Source organism: Leopardus geoffroyi, chromosome A3 (genome assembly GCF_018350155.1).
Source record: "Leopardus geoffroyi isolate Oge1 chromosome A3, O.geoffroyi_Oge1_pat1.0, whole genome shotgun sequence".
Taxonomy (NCBI): domain Eukaryota; kingdom Metazoa; phylum Chordata; class Mammalia; order Carnivora; family Felidae; genus Leopardus; species Leopardus geoffroyi.
The window spans coordinates 124,311,237-124,328,193 of record NC_059336.1 but is presented as its reverse complement, the minus strand read 5'-3'; the positions used below and the strand labels follow the sequence as shown (position 1 = coordinate 124,328,193).

Sequence of the window (16,957 nt, the reverse complement as noted above, 5' to 3'; positions counted from 1 at the left end):
TCTTTTCTTTAAAATATGTATTTTTTAAGTGTTTAAAACACCTGGGATAACTAATAACCCAAAATTCTATTTCATATCAGTTTGCTATACTCTATTTGACAGGATAAACTCACCTCTATACTGGGAAATAAATGCAGTATTTTAATTTATATAGATCTATGTATCTACATACTTGATTGTACACCACACAAGTGGAGTCCTAACTGTAGTAGTGGTGTGGCAGGCATCCTCTGACATGGCTCCCAGTGATCCTTACTTTCTAATATTCATGCTGTAGTGTAATCTGTTCCTCGAGTCGGGGGGGTGGGGCTGGACCTAGTGATTTACTTCTAACAAATGGAATACTGTAAAAGTAATGGGATATGACTTCTGTAATGAGGTTACAGTCTGTGACTTCCATTTTGCAATCAGACTCTTCCTCTGGCTCTTCTACCTTAGTTGCTCTAATGAGGCAAGTTAGAAAGACTCTCCCATGTTAAGGAACTGAGGGTGAACTCCACCCAAGTGCCAGCAATGAACCAAGGTCATCAGTCCAAAAACCCTCAAGGAATGGAGTCCTGCCAACAACCCCATAAGTGACCTTAGAAGCACCACCTCCGTCTCAATTCAAATCTTCAAATGAGACTGTGGCCCTGGAAGACACCTTGACTGCAGTCTCAGAAGATCATAAGATCAGCCAGACCCCAGACCCACAGAAACTCTAAGAGGATAAACAGTATGGTTTTATGCTATGACGCTTTGGGGCAATTTGTTACTTGCTGTTGATAATTAATATAGTACTTAACTTAATTAGTGAGCCAATGGTTCCACTGTCATTTCCATCATCATAATAATAGCTAATACCTATTACGGAACTTCTAAGGTCTAGACAGCATTCTTGCTTCTTTATATAATTCCTCACAAAAATCCTTTGGGGAACATATTATTATCCCTATTTCACAGATGAGGAAACAGAGGTACAGAGATACTCCATAACTTGTCCCAGGTCACACAGACAAAATACAACACTGACTGTTTGAATGTAGGTGTCTTAGCTCTGGAACCAGGGCTTATGGCAACTGTATAAACAGAAGCACTGAGTGGCAGGGCTGGGCACTGTGAAGATGGTAACCTCATCACACAGTACTGGAGGAGATTTAGAAGGCACAAAAGAGATTAGAAGCCAAGCCAAATGCTAAAAACAGAAATGAAATTTCTCCTTTCTGATTAAGGTGGCTTATCCATGGGAAAAAAAATAGAAACAATAAAACAGCGAATGGATTGCAATCTTGAATTTATCAAAATCACATTCAGAAATGAAAAATACATTTTCTTATACTCAATAAAAGAAAGTTCACAATTTCCATTTGGTATTAAAAAACACACCCACGGAGGCTATAGTTGTACATTTCCTAAGGGCGATTATAAGAAGTAAGTGTGCCAAGCTGGTAGAAAAAGAAAATTCCTAGTGAGCTCCGAAACTCCACTAGATGTATTTTATCATATGGAATGAGATTCCAGGAAGGAATCACTTTCAATCTTGCTTTTGGATTACAAGGATAAATAGTACTCCCTCACACCTCGTACTTATGCAAGATCATAGTTATCAGACCTATGGGTTAGTGTGTCTCCCTCATGAGACTTTGGACTCTCTTACCTCAAAGGCTGTCTTACTCACTGGGATGTCCTTGAAACACAGCTCAGGGCCTGACACATGGCCAGTGTTTAATATATGTTTATCAAATAAAGAAATATTTTATGTTGTGAATTGCATCCATTCAAAAGGTCATTTCAATGGTACATGTTAGTGAAAGTACAAGTTTCTGTTTTAAGTCTCTTCTAGCTCACTAGCTTTCTTGGGCACTTTAAACAGGTCTCTGTGTCTCCAGTGTCTCACTTAATATCTGACACCTAGTGGCACCCAATAATTTGTGAATGAATAAGTGAATGTCTCAAAAAGGCTGCCAAGCTGTGGAATAGATAAGAGTCCAGACTTATGACCTAATAAAGATTTAGTGTTCCATAAAGGGCAGCTGTTGTTTGCCTACTGATGATGATGATGATAATGATGATAAATTTTCTTCCTTTTGAAAGGAGGCATGAACATTTGCAAAATTCTCTCCCCCTAATAAAGATTTTTGCTGGGTCGTAGCTGGTAACTGCTCTTCAATATTCTTTTATAAAAGACAATGAGTTACATACAACTTAAGAATTCCAGATAACCCTAGATTCAATGGCATCCATCTGGAAAAATCCCTACCTCTTACCGTATTATTTTTTGAAACACATGGAAATTGCATGAACATACATACACTAGCACAGGCCCACAGTAATACAAATAAAAGTAAACACAGCCACCAAATAACCCCCCTCTCTGTTTTACTGATCAGTTAAACAAGAGACAAAAGGGGCAAGGAGAGCTGAGGAGGATTTGTGCAAGAGCATCATCAGGCACCTACTGTCACCGCCTGAGGCATACTTACTGGCAGTTCAGGAGCAAGCCTCAAAATCTCAAGAGAAATATAGCAGCCTATTGAATGGCCAATGACCACAAGTTTCATTTCCTTTGGCACATGAGTTCTCAAGAAAGCTAGCTTGTGTTCCACTTGACCTTGTAGTCCATAGATGTCTTTGATTTCTTGAGCATTTGAATCTAAAAGCAAAAGATATGAATATGTTTTCACTCAATTAGTGAAAGTAATAAATTCACTGGGAAAAATATCTAAAAAAACTAACAACAGTAGCAGTCACATTTAAAGCCTACAAATGTGCTAGCTACAGTGTTAAACACTTTATTTAAATTACATCAGCCAGTCTTCACAACAGTCCTGGAGAGGAAGTGTTAGTGATTTCATTTTATAGATGAAAATCCCAAAGCTCACAGACATTAGGTGATAGACTGACAGTCACACACCTAATAAGTGAGAGAGGTGAGATTCAAACCCAGGTTTTGTCCTCAAAGCCCATGAACTTTCAACTATTCCATGAACTACAGTTCTCTTAGGCCACTAGTTTTCAAACTTGATCAGGTACCAGAATCCTCTGCAGGACACGTGAAAGCGGTGACTGCTGGGCCCCACCACCAAACCTCCTGGTTCAGTAGGTCTGGGTTGGGGCCCAAGAATTTGCATTTCTAAGCTTCCCGGACATGTTGGTCCCGGGACCACACACTGAGAACCACTGGTTAGGCCAGTTTATATTATTAATAGACAACTATCCATGACAGTGCTTCATTATTTGAGGTAGTTTTTGTTTGAAGAACTTTGACTGAAGGGCTTAAGGAGAAATGTTGTAAGTTGTTCCTTTTAACCAGCAGCCTTAACTGAAATATCCTTTCTTCCTTTCCTTCCTTAAATGAACTGTCTTCTGGAATCTTCAAGAGCTAATTAAAACTTTATCTAGCTAATCTCCAAGAAAAATGAATGAGCCTTCCTTTGTGTTTAACCAGTACTCTCTATCCTTATTACAACCTTTTATCACACTTGTGTTATGGCCTGCTTATTTCCTCTCAGAGGCTGTGAGCTCCTTGGAGGCAAGGTCCATCTTTTCATCTGTGTCCTCTGAGACTACTAGCACGCAGTAAATATTTGTGTGGCGTGAATATATGTACTGACTAGACATTCTCTGAGGACACTGTCAGCTCTGATATTCTATACATATAGAAAACGTCAGTAGGTTTTCCTTATGAACCTGTAATGTTTCAAAGTATCATAAGGTGTAATAAATTCTTTATTAAAATTTGGTTTACTAGAATTTGACTCCTACAAGTTACTCATGCGAACTATAATGAGCCACAACGTGGCTCATTCGAAAGGTACCCGAAACTCATTGCAAAGGACTGCTCTTTAGTTTTATCTGTACGTGCTGTTTTCATTTTCTTCGGTGCTCAGCTCCCCCCTGTTAATCTGGCCAACTCTTCTTCATCCTTCAACCTCCCAACAAGTGTCATCTCCTCTGAAAAGCCATTTTATGATTCAGTAGGCGAGGAGAAAGTAGCCTTCCTTTCGGATCCCACAACATCCCATCCACGTTTATCTCACCACACTACTCCTGATTTATTCCTACTTTACAATTTATGTCTCTTATCTCTGTCTCCCAATGCCTGGCATACAGTTTCTGAAGACCTTTCTACCCAGTCAGTGAGGCTTAGTTCCCTTTTTCCATGGTATTACTGATCTCTCGGGTAAGATGTGTTCTGCCCTAATCCTTCTTCCTACGTCAGCCTCGAATCCATTCTCCATTTAACAAGGAAGTTCAGCATCAAACAGACTTGGGAAGAGACAGAATCTGGAAGTCTGACTTTGGTAGGGCCCCCGATAGCTCCCAACCCAAATGTTTATTTAATATTACACTTAAGTTTGAGTAGTTTATGCTTCCCTCTCAGTTTATCTTCTCTGATCAGTCTACCCAGAAGGGATCATATTGTTCTCAGATACTCTAAAAACAAGCATCTATAACACCTGCAAGCCAAATCCTTTATTTTTCAAAATACCCAATGTTTGAAAATGTCAAAAATCTTCCTTTCGTTGGGATAGTATGGTGTAGTAAACATCATGGGTGCTAGGGGCAAGATAAATCTGGGTCTAAATCCCAGCCGAGAACTTCACTAAGAGGGTGGCTAGGGCAAGTCCCTTAACCTGGCTTCAGTGTCCTCATATATAATGGAGGTAGTCTTGGCAGTGTAAACACAACGCTTCTGAAGCACAGAGCACAGCTGTCTGGCATAAACTGTGACAGAAATGATAGTTACGATTGCTGTCACTTCAGTTCCTGTCATTTATGTCCTCCCTCGAATATATACCAAGGACATTTATGTGGATAGTGTAAACAGAAAGGGAACGAGCTAAATGCAGTGAACATTTTAAAACTTCACTGGCAGCAGAAATAAGGTTCTAAAAGATTATATTTTGGATAAACTTTAATGCATATTAAAATTCAAAAGATTACTCAAATGAATATTTCAGAAGTAAATCTGGCTTTACCTCTGGGAACTCCTCAGAAGATTCCCAAGGCAAACACGTTACTTATTAGTGTCTGCTGTAGTAATGAGATTAAAGGAGAAAGCACTTCCTAGAAATAATGTTGATAGCAAATTTAAATGTGCTACCTGGACACTGTTTTGCTAGCAAAAACTAGAAGTTAAAAAGCTATAAACTTCACTACGTATTTTCATATTTTATTTTAATATACTCAGAAAAAATGCTAGAAATCATTACTTACTGTCCACAAAATACAGTAAAAAAAAACTACATTCAATTGTACCCAAATCAGAAGAATAATAATATGGAAATTACTTAAGCTATTCTTTCTATAGAAAAATGTACTCCAAATTACAATCAACAAAGTATGTTTGGAACATAATCTTTATCCAGATACAGTCTTAAATATGATACTGACAATTCCATTTTAGAACCTGGCCCTATTTCTTAGGCCCATTTCTATGGAATTTACTTTATAGTTCATTTACTGATGCTGGAGTTTATTTCAAAAGGTATATATAATCTGTTTCTACAAAGTTCATAGAGGAATTAAGTAATATTAGCACTTCATATTTACTTTTCATCTAGTTATTCAAATTGATTGATCCAGTTATTAACATTCTGTCAATCTTAGATCAAAATATTATGGGAGTGCCTGGGTGGCTCATCAGTTAAGTATCTGACTCTTGATTTAGGCTCAGGTCATGATCTCACGGTTTGTGGGTTCAAGTCCTGCATTGGGCTTTGTGCTGGCAGTGTGGAGTCTGCTTGAGATTCTCTGTCTCCCTCTCTTTCTCTCTCTGCCCCTCCTCCCTCTAAATAAATAAATAAATAAATAAATAAGTAAGTAAGTAAATAAATAAATAAATAAATTAATTAATTAAAAAAATAAATAAAAAAATATGTATCCCTGACAGATTCCGGATACAGGAAATCTGATAACTATTATTTTGTTCCATTTCACATCAACTGAATTGACCACTCTGACAGAAAATGGTGACTAGTTGGCTCATGCTGACTCTGAAAATACAGATATAAATACAATATAATCCCTTTCCCTTCAAGGAGTTCAGAATCTAATAAGAGCAAACAGAAATAGATAAAAACACAACTGTAAAACACTGAAATAAGTATATATCAAGCATTTCCTCGAGAAAAGGACACATTTTTACTGCATCACAGCTGAAAGGTAATGCATACTGGTTTCATGAAAACTACTGTGTCCTTCTCCAAATAAACCAAGATAAACATCCGGGAAATATTCTTTACTAGTGCATACTACTATAAATGTATAACTCTATACACTCAAATGCAATCTAACTAACAAAATTGGAGATTAGACTACATGAACCTTTTGCTGGGACTGAGTCTACAGACAGTAGCTCTCCACTCTCACACCAGAATTTCTCAACTAGTGGACTCTTCCATCCTGCCCCCATCATTACTCCAAAGCTATTTATTAATAATAACTTCAATTAAACAACTTACATACGGATATTAAAAGGCTAAAAATGGCACTTCATATTTTAAAGAATGCTTTGAGGAAGACATATATGATTTACTCTTCAGGTAAAGCTTTAAAAACACAAAACAATATCACATGTTGTGCATCATTACATTCATGTCACTACAAATATAATTTACTCTAAATTATAACTGGAGATAGGATCTAAAAATGAAAATTTTCTGTATTGTTTTATTTATTAACAGAAAATATTGAGGCAATGATGGTAAATACGGCCATTTGGTGTGACTCTGTTAGCCTTTAAGATATGTAACGCAGTGACGTCAGGCACTCTATTTAAAACCGCTATCAAACAAAAACCTTTGTAAAACCCAAACATGCCTTGTAAAATAATTTTTAATTATTATTCTCCAAATAGATGGTGAAAACCAGGGTCATCAAATTATGCTTTCCAAACCCTGACAAAACCCAATGACCCACTAAAGATTTCAATGGAGGAAAATATGGGAAATGAGAGAGAAGGAGACAGAGAGATTGATTCAGCAAGGAGAACATAATGTTATTACAGTAAATAGCAAAAGCTCAAAGGCATAAAAGTGTGAGGTGTAATTTTGGAAAGTGATGAGTTCTGTGTCTATGGTTATAGAGAGGTGGGACAAGACAAATGAAGTCGGAAAGGAAGGCTGCAACTAGATCAAGGAGGACACTGAACATCACCAAGGAGTCGGGGTTCCACTGCATGAGCAGTAAGAAGATACCTAAGGTCCACAAAGAAAGGGGCAGAGCCCCAGTAACAGGACACTAACTGCAGTGTCACTCTCCTTAGTCCTGCTGTGCTTCTTACTTCTGTCTCCCCCAAGACTCTACAATTTGCTTGATTCTTCTTCTCTTGTTTGCCCTTTGGTTTTCTGTCTCTTCCCACTTACTTAGAGACTTGTTTATTTCCAATGACTGTGAGCCCCGAGCATTGACTGACTGTCCTTGCCTTGGGCTCATCTAACCATTCCATTTTACCTTCATGTTCCTCTGACAATCAAGGTTCTGGCAAGAGAGAAAACTCCATTTTTCTCTCTTTCCTTCTGTTTGAATACTGGAATGGGAGTGGTTTATTGTTTCTTTGGATAAGCATGACCCAAATTCATCATTAGTTGAAAGATTGTATAACTTTTTTAGGTAATGTTTTATCAGCTGAAACTAAACCACTGTGATTTCTAGCTTTTATGTTATACTTTTTGAAGAAGTGACTTAAAATAGTTGATAATGAATCTGCCATCAAGTAAGCTGACTCTATAGTAAATCAAAGCCAGAAAGAGTTTATACTTCTAATTCCTCACATTTTCTTTTCACGCTTTTTTTTTTTTTTTTGTCTTGAATCACTCCCTCCTGACATCGGTGAACATCTGTTCTCCCAATTATACTCAATTTATGATTGTGATAATGTGGTGCAACTAGAATATTATTTCCAACTGTTCATAATTTTAACATGTGCTAATATGAAGCAAAACATACTTTCAACATTTGATGGGTGGTTATAGCTTATGTCCTTTCTCTCAATGATTACATCTTTTTCACGCCATATTTTGCATGTCAAAAAACCTGTACTTTAGAGCAATAATCTTGGATGATGAATAATATATCTGTCCTGCCTATCCAAAGCAATCTACCATGGATTGCATTTGCAAACATAACTTTCACTCTGTAAAACAGATGAAAGCAGAACTGTTCTGGTTAAATGAGGGTGCAAGTGGGGCCCACAGCACCCTCCCCTGCCCTGCACAGAGGTTTTGGCTCCTCAGAACAGACAGAAAGGCACTAACCTGGGGCACCTGGGTGGCTCAGCTGGTTAACCATCTGACTTCAGGTAATGATCTCACTGTTTGTGAGTTTGAGCCCCACATTGAGCTCTCTGCTGTTAGTGCAAAGCCTGCTTCAGATCCTCTCTCTCCCTGCCCCTCCTCTGCTCGCATGCTCTCTCTCTCTCAAAAATAAACATTTGAACAAATTTTTAGAAAGGCACTAACCTAAAAGGCGGAGACTGGAATTTCATGTAATAACCAAGTAGGTTGCCAATAAACCCTCGATGATGATGAGTTGTCCATTCACCCTCTCTAGATAAACCACAGCTTCCTTTGGCCCTCTGGTGGCCCTCTGAGCTAATGCCTCTAGATGGCACTGTTCTCATTAGGGAGCAAAGGAACCAGGCTCTAATTACTAAGTTATTAACTCAATACTAGAGAAGCAGCCTAAGCAACAAGTATACTCAAAGTTATAAATAACAAGAACAATAAAACAAGAACTAAAGACATTTCTCAGAAATCCAGACTTACAACAGTTAATTTCTACTGGTTTTCCTCACTAGTGTTTACTGGTGAAGATCTACAGTAATGGTTATGAAAATGTCTCAGGACTAATAGTATCAACATGACCCAGGAACTTGTTAAAAATGCAAATTCTCAGATCCCACCCCACACCTATGTGAATCAACAACTTGGGGTGACACCCACTCATCTGCTTTAACGAATCCTCCAGGTGATTCTGATGCTGGCCAAAATTTGAGAAGCCCTCATCTAGGGTTACTCTTTGAATCTATTTTCAACTTTCAAAGTTGCTCATCATGTTCAAATGCTTGGTTTTGTCTTCACTTAAGGACTTACTGTTGATAACTGAGTTGAATGTTGCTCTCATTAGGTAATTCAGTACACAGCTTCTATTGTAGATGGTCTTTCTCACCCAGTTAAGAATGTAGGAATCAGATATGTTAGCTAATCACCATTACATTACAGAAAAGAAGATGCATTATCCTTCACTGAGTATCCCGAGGTATTTCCACTACTTCCTGGCTCCCTCTGTCCTGGGCTTGTCTCTTCTCTTGCCAGAGGTAAGATAACAGGCCAGAAGGGCCGGCAGCTTCTGGAGGTTTAGCATGTTAACTGAGTCTGTTTTCTAAGAAGAATTCTTTTAACACCTCTGTTTTCCAAACAGCAAAAACACACTCTGAGCAAACAAAAAAATTTCCTTACAAAGGAAAAACTATGGTATTGAACCCCCAAATTTCTTTGGGCACATTATGAAGAAGTAGATTAAAACAATAAAGATGTATCTTTTAAAATAGTTCATAGCAGAGCAAGTATCTGCTCTACATTCTGTCCACCTTCAGTTACATTTCAATACAATGGCTGTTAAAATAGATGTTTTTAATCAAGGCAACAAGATCTGTGTATTTAGTTTCACTTACTACTGCTCTGAAAATCTCTCACACTAGGTAATCAGGATCGACTTACTTTTCAAAGTATACCCTAGTCTTTTGCAAAGTGTAAAAGACTCTCAATCTCAAGTGAACTGCATTCATAGAGGGACACAAGGACACACACACACATGCACACAAGTGTGTGCAAGCACACACAATAACACAGAGAAAAAGACACTATGAAAAAGGCACTTCTGGCAAAATTCTGCCACTCACCAGCAGGTGATTTAGCCTTGTTGGGCCTCATTTTCTTTCCTTAAAAAATAAGGGTTCATGGTAGGATTACTGTAGATACTTTTAGATCTAAGATTCTATAATTATTTTTATTTCTTTAAAGTTTTTTTTCAAGAGTGGAAACTTTCAAACATACATAAAAGTAGAGAGAATAGTATAATAAATCCCCAAGTACCCATCATCCACTATCTATAATTGTTTTTCTTCAGCTTTATTGAAATATTGAAATATGATTAACAAATAAAAATTGTATATATTTAGGTTATACAGGATTGTTTTTACGTGATGATTTGATATGTGTATACAATGTAAAATGATTACCAGAGTCAAATGAACATATCCATCACCTACGCAGTAGGTGTTTATCTTCAATAAACATCCATCTCTATGACACAGCTGCTAGCAAAACAACCAGATAAGGAACTAGACCACCCCCCCCACCCACAAAGGTACCTTTCAGAAAGCCTTGGGTAATTTATTTTATTTTATTTTTTTTTTTGAGTTAAGTATTTTATTTATTTATTTTTGAATATTTTATTTTATTTTATTTTATTATTTTTTTTTCAATATATGAAATTTATTGTCAAATTGGTTTCCATACAACACCCAGTGCTCATCCCAAAAGGTGCCCTCCTCAATACCCATCACCCCCCTCCCCTCCCTCAAGCCTTGGGTAATTTAAATAACTGACTGTTGTGTGACCCACTTCTACCTTCCCAAACCCTAATTCTGGCTCTACAGAGTAAACCTCCAAAATTGTAGACACCCCACCCTCAGACCCGAATAAAGGCAGAGCCCCATATCTGTTCCCCGTGCCATGTACCCTCCAGGAACTATAGGTAATAAATCTTGTTTCCTCGGAGTTCCCTGATGGTTTCTTGCTGAAGTGAATCCTGCGGATCACAAGAAGAACCACAAGAGCCAGTACAGCCATAATATGTGCCCTGATGGAGGAAATGTCTGTGGAGCTCCCTACCAGCGATGTGTGTGTGGGCAAGTGCTGCAGGCATCCCTAACTAAGGGCACTGCCATCAGTAGGCTCGAGATGGAGGGAATAATCACCTCTTCTCTTTTTTGTGATGGTGCAAACACCAAGATCTACTCTCTTAGCAAATTTCAGTTATACAATATAGTATTATTAACTAGAATCATTATGCTGTATGTTAGATCCCCAGAACTTATTCATCTTACAACTGAAAGTTTGTACCCTTTGACCAATGCCTTCCCATTTCCCCCATTCCTCAAATCCTGGCAATTAAAATTCTAGCCTCTGGCTCTGGGAGGTTGACTTATTCAATTCCACATATAACTGAGATCATACAGTATTTGTCTTCCTGTGTCTGGTTTATTTCACTTAGCATACTATCCTCCAGGTTTATCAATATGTTGAAAAGGTAGGATTTCCTTCTTTCTTATAGCTGAATAATATCCCATTGTTTCTACATACACATTTTCTTTATTCATCCATTAACAGACACTAAGTTGTTTCAATATCCTGGAATTATCCATATACTGTGAATAACACTGCAATGAATATGGGATATCATATCAGATATCTGAGATACTGATTTCATTTCCTTTAGACATATATCCAGGGGCGCCTGGGTGGTTCAGTAGGTTGAGCGTCCAACTCTGGATTTCAGCTCAGATCATGATCTCACAGCTCATGAGATCAAGGCCCATATCAGGCTCTGCTCTGACAGCGCAGAGTCTGCTTGGGATTCTCTCATTCTCTCTCTTCCTCTCTCTCTGCCCCTCCGCCACGCACGCTCTCTCAAAATAAGTAAACAAATATTTTTTAAAAAGATATATATCCAGAAGTGGGATTGTTGGATCATATGGAAATTCTATTTTCAATTTTTGAGGAATTCCCATATTACTTTCTATAATGATTGTACCAACAGTACAGAAGGGTTCCCCTTTCTCCACACCTTTGGCAATACTTGTTACTTTTTTTTATCTTTTCGATTACAGTCATCCTAACAGATGTGAAGTGAGTCTCACTGTGGCTCTGATTTGTACTTCCCTAATGATTAATGAGGTTGAACATCTTTTCATACACCTCTTGGCTATTGAAAAAATCTGTTCATTCTTAAATCAGACTTTTAATTTTTTTGCTATCAAAGTATGTAAGTTTCTTATATATTTTGGATCAGATAGATGGTTTACAAATATTTTGTCCCATTCCACAGGTTATCTTTTCATTTTGTTGATTGTTTCCTTTGCTGTGCAGAAGCTTTTTAGAGATAGTCCCACTGTTTATTTTTGCTTTTCATACCTATACTTCCAGTGTCATATTCAAAAAATCACCACCAAAACCACTGTCAAGGAGTATTTTTCCTTATGTTTTCTTCTAGAATAAGTTTTATGGTGTCAGGCCTTAATGTGAGTATTTAATCCATTCTGAATTAATTTCCAGTATTTCAGTTTATAAACTGTATTTCAGTTTATTCTTCTGCATTTGGATATACAGTTTTCTGAACACCATTTACTGAAGATGCTATCTCTTTCTTCATTGTGCATTTTTGGAGCCCCTGTCAAAGATTAATTGACTTTATATGTGTGTGTCCATTTCTGGGCTTTCTATTCTATTCCACTGGTTTGTTTTTATGCCAGTGTGACACTGTTTTGATTACCACCTTTGCAATATAGTTTGACATCGTGAAGCATGACGCCTTCAGCTCTGTTCTTATTTCTCAAGGTTTGTTTGGCTATTTGGTGCCTTTTATGATTCCATATGAGTTTTAGGATTTTTTTTTTATTTCTTTTTTCTTTTAATTTTTTTAACATTTATTCATTTTTGAGAGACAGAAACAGAGTGCGAGTGGGGGAGGGGCAGAGAGAGAGGGAGACACAGAATCCGAAGCAGGCTCTGAGCTCTGAGCTGTCAGCGCAGGGCCCAATGTGGGGCTTGAACCCACAAACCATGAGATCATGACCTGAGCCGAAGTCGAACACTTACCCGACTGAGCCACCAAGGCACCCCGGATTTTTTTTTCTATTTCTGTGAAAAATGCCATTGGAATTTTGGTGGGAATTTATACAAGGATTGCACTGGATCTGTAGATCTATAATTCTACATAGAAGATAATTAGGGAAGTAAAAAAAGATGGTGGAAGTGTAGCAGTAGAAATCTGAGCGACTAAAGTACTGAAGTGAAGTCTGACTTACCAAAGGCCTGAGCACAGAGTGGAAACTGAGCAGAGAGGAGTGGAGGGTTTCTGGAGATGAGGGTAATCTTTTTCTTTTTAATGTTTGTTTGTTTAGAGCATGTAGAGGAGGGGTAAAGAGAAAGGGAGACAGTGTCAGAATCCCAAGCAGGCTCCACGCTTGTCAGCACAGAGTCTGATGGGGGGCCTCATCTCACCAACTGTGAGATCATGACTTTAGCCAAAGTCGAGAATCGGATGTTCGACTGAGTTACTCCAGGTGCCCCTGAGATGAGGGTAATCTTACATGTGATATCTTAAAGAAAGAGGAGGGCATAGGAAATCTGGCTGATGACTTACCTAACAATAAACAATGTAAGTCCAACAGATTTGTTGTAAGTGCAGGCATATTTTTCCCTAAGTGCTAGCAAAGAGACAAGTTAAAATGAGTAAATTAAGTGAAATTGGTGGGGTGCGGGGGCGGGGAGGAAGGAGATTAAATTCCATTCTCAGCAGCTGGTATCTCATGTTAAAATCAACTTAAAGTTAACACAGGACTCTGGAACCAGAACTAACATTTCAGGAAGCTGATCTTTACTACCATATGTGAGAATTAAGAGGGGAGGTCAAGAGCCAGGGAGCTGAGATGTTCACAGCGAGGTGACACACAAAGAGTTTGAGCTACAGCTTCAGGAGGGAAAAGAAGAGAGAACCAAATTCCATACTAACAACAGAACCAAAGAGCCATCAACCTTGTAGTCATGAGGGTGGTTCTGGTTCCTAAATTCTGCAAAAACTACATTGTGTCTTGACCGTATGTTCCAGTTAACAGCCAAAAACAGGATGTGGATAAAAATAAGACACCTCTTACCTGTCACCCGCTTCTTCAAATAAGGCAATTATTACAAATTTAGCACACATGCAGATGTTCATGAATGTGGGAAGAAATTCTACTTAGAACAGAAACTTCCCTCATTACTCAAGGCTTCCAAGAACCAGTTTTTTTTTTTTTTTTAATTTTTTTTTCAGCGTTTATTTATTTTTGGGACAGAGAGAGACAGAGCATGAGCGAGGGAGGGGCAGAGAGAGAGGGAGACACAGAATCGGAAACAGGCTCCAGGCTCTGAGCCGTCAGCCCAGAGCCTGACGCGGGGCTCGAACTCACGGACCGCGAGATCGTGACCTGGCCGAAGTCGGACGCTTAACCGACTGCGCCACCCAGGCGCCCCTCTTTTTTTTTTTTTTTTTTTCCCCTTTTTAATGTTTACTTATTTATTATGAGAGGGGGGAGGGAGAGAGAGAGAGAGAGAGAGAAAATCCAAGCAGGCTCCACACTGTTAGCATACAGCCTGACTCAGGGCTCAATCCTATGAACTATGAGACCATGACCTGAACTGAAATCTAGAGTTGGGGGCTTAACTGACTGAGTCACCCTGGTACCCTCAAAGGACCAGTTTTGAAATACTTCTGAGGACAGACCAAAGGCAACTATTAAAACTTGATTAAATATTTAGTAAAACTATTTCAAGTAGTAACTGGTATGTTTTAGTATTATTCAGGTACAATATATATTCAGGTATATATATATATATATATATATATATATATATATATATATGCTGACCTATACTTGTGATCATATTTGGAATGTCAATACGTAACATTCGTGGGGCACCTGGGTAGCTCAGTGGGTTGAGTGTCTGACTCTTGATTTCGCTCAGATCATGATCTCAAGGTTTGTGAGATCGAGCCCTGAGTTGGGCTCTGTGCTGACAGTGTGGAGCCTGCTTAAGATTCTTTCTCTCTCCCTCTCTCTCAGCCTCTCATTTGTTCTCTCTCTCTTTCAAAATAAATAAATAAAGCTTAAAAATATATGTATAAAACATTCTTACTCATGACTGTCCTGGACTAAATGTTTGTCTCCCTTAAAATTCTTATATTGAAGCCATAAACCCCATGTGATGGTACTGGGAGATAGGGCCTTTGGGAGGTAATTAGGATTAGAGGTGGTCATAAGGGTGGGGCCCTAATGATGGAATTAGTGGCCTTGCAAGGAGAGACATCAGAGAGCTTCCTGGAGCACATGAAATTGTTCTGTCTCCTTCCCTGTCATATGAAGACACAAAGAGAAAGAGGCCATTTGTAAGCCAGGAGGAGGGCTCTCCCCAGAACCTAACCATGCTGTAACCTTCATCTTGGGCTTATAGCCTCCAGACGACTAGAAAATAAATTCCTATTAATCAAGCTACCTAGTCTATGGTTTCTGTTATGGCAGGCCAAGTGAAAACAGTGATAAAGAGCACAATGTAAATATTAAATTATTTTTAAACTCCAGTAATTTTTAGCAGGTCTTAAGAATGGTTTTAGATTTATAGAAAATTTTTACTGATTAGTACAGAGAGTTCCCTTATCACCTGCCCTTTTCTCCCTCCCTACCCACATGTGGTTTCCCATATAATTAGATGCTCATTAAAATGCTCATACCACAGGAGAGGCACACCAGGATGAGGAGCAACTCAGCAATGACACCACAGCCACCTCTCTCCCACCTCAAATTAACTAAGGGACATGCTTAGGACAAATGGCCCTTGAATGAGATGCCTACAGAGAAGTTAAGTTGTATTTTTTTTTCCCTCTCATTGTTTTATTTTAGAAGAGTGAACATGCCAAATTTTTATGCTTTAGAAGCAAGTAATTTGCAGCTATATGGTTTTATGTCCTGCATTTAAAGGCCTCCAGCAATGGAGTCAGAGCTCTCTCCCCAGGTCCAAGGCTCCTCCCGTGTCTGGCCCTGCCCAGCACTGGCACACCTACTGAATCTCTCTCCCTGCTGTGCTAATTCTTCTGCCTGTTACACCTGTGCACTCGCCTTACCCCCTAGATCCAAATTCTACTCAACTGTCAAAACCCATCTATTCCACAAAGTCTTTTCAAACCGATACTGTGTTCTCTCCTTTGTTCACTTCTTCGATATCTACATGATTAGCAGGCCAGGGTTTATCACTTAATCATTCTCTAAATGTTAGAGTAAGGGCCTCTTTAGAGTAAGGACCATGGCTTACAATACTTTTTCCCCCCACCACCTCGTGGTACAACTCTGGAGATACAGTGCTTGATCAATAAATATATAGCTGATTACTAGCTGGTACACAGAAAAGGCAAGTTTTACACAAATTGTTTGATCTGCTCAAATTTTTAGAGAAAATTACCTTAAAAAATTAAAATGACTCTAAAAACCCTAAAATTACCAAAATGTGAGAGCCTGGGCCCAATGCCACAAGCAGAGGTTTTCAGTGATGTAACTCTTAACCTTAGCAGGCTTTCCAGATTCATGAACACTCACTCACTGTAAAGGAAAGCAGATGTTAATAAAGACATACCGTCTGAGGTTGTAAGAATCTTCTTGTCTTTGGGCGCCAAAGCATGTCCAGCATGACTGATAACCCAAATTGGAAAGCGTCTGTTTGTTAAGGAGTACAGAGTCTTTGCAAATGGTACATAAAAGGAACAAAAACCTGGATTACCTAAGAAAAGAAACACAGATCTTAGTTAACCAAAGCTAAGCTCACATAAGAAGATGTGCAGAGTGGAAACGATGGATTTATCCTCACACTTTCTTCTACAAATCTACTAACATTGACACATACACTTCAGTTTTAATATCCTTTCTGCCTTAAGTCTGGGAATGATCGCTCAGAAGATTCCTGCTCCTGCTTTGTTCTCCAACTGTTTCAAGATAAATTCTTCCTCCCTATTCCTTAATAAATGGAGCCACCAACCCTACACCAAACGCTCAAGTACTAACACCAGGTTTGTCCCTGTTCTTCACAGCCAATTCCCTAGTAAGTCCTGTGAACTTTGCTTCCAAAATACATCCTCACACTGTCTACTTCTCTCCATTAGC

General features: G+C 38.6%; 1 protein-coding gene across 2 annotated transcripts in view; it reads right to left on the bottom strand.

The window, feature by feature from the left end:
* LDAH (lipid droplet associated hydrolase) overlaps positions 1-16,957 on the bottom strand; it is a 112,439-nt gene that overhangs the window by 66,460 nt on the left and 29,022 nt on the right. For both annotated transcript variants that reach the window (XM_045447604.1, XM_045447605.1), the window contains exons 3-4: positions 16,434-16,577; positions 2,463-2,632 (exon numbers count right to left, since the gene is read on the bottom strand). In XM_045447604.1, coding sequence (XP_045303560.1) covers positions 2,463-2,632; positions 16,434-16,577 — 314 coding nt within the window. The remainder of the gene's footprint in view (positions 1-2,462; positions 2,633-16,433; positions 16,578-16,957) is intronic.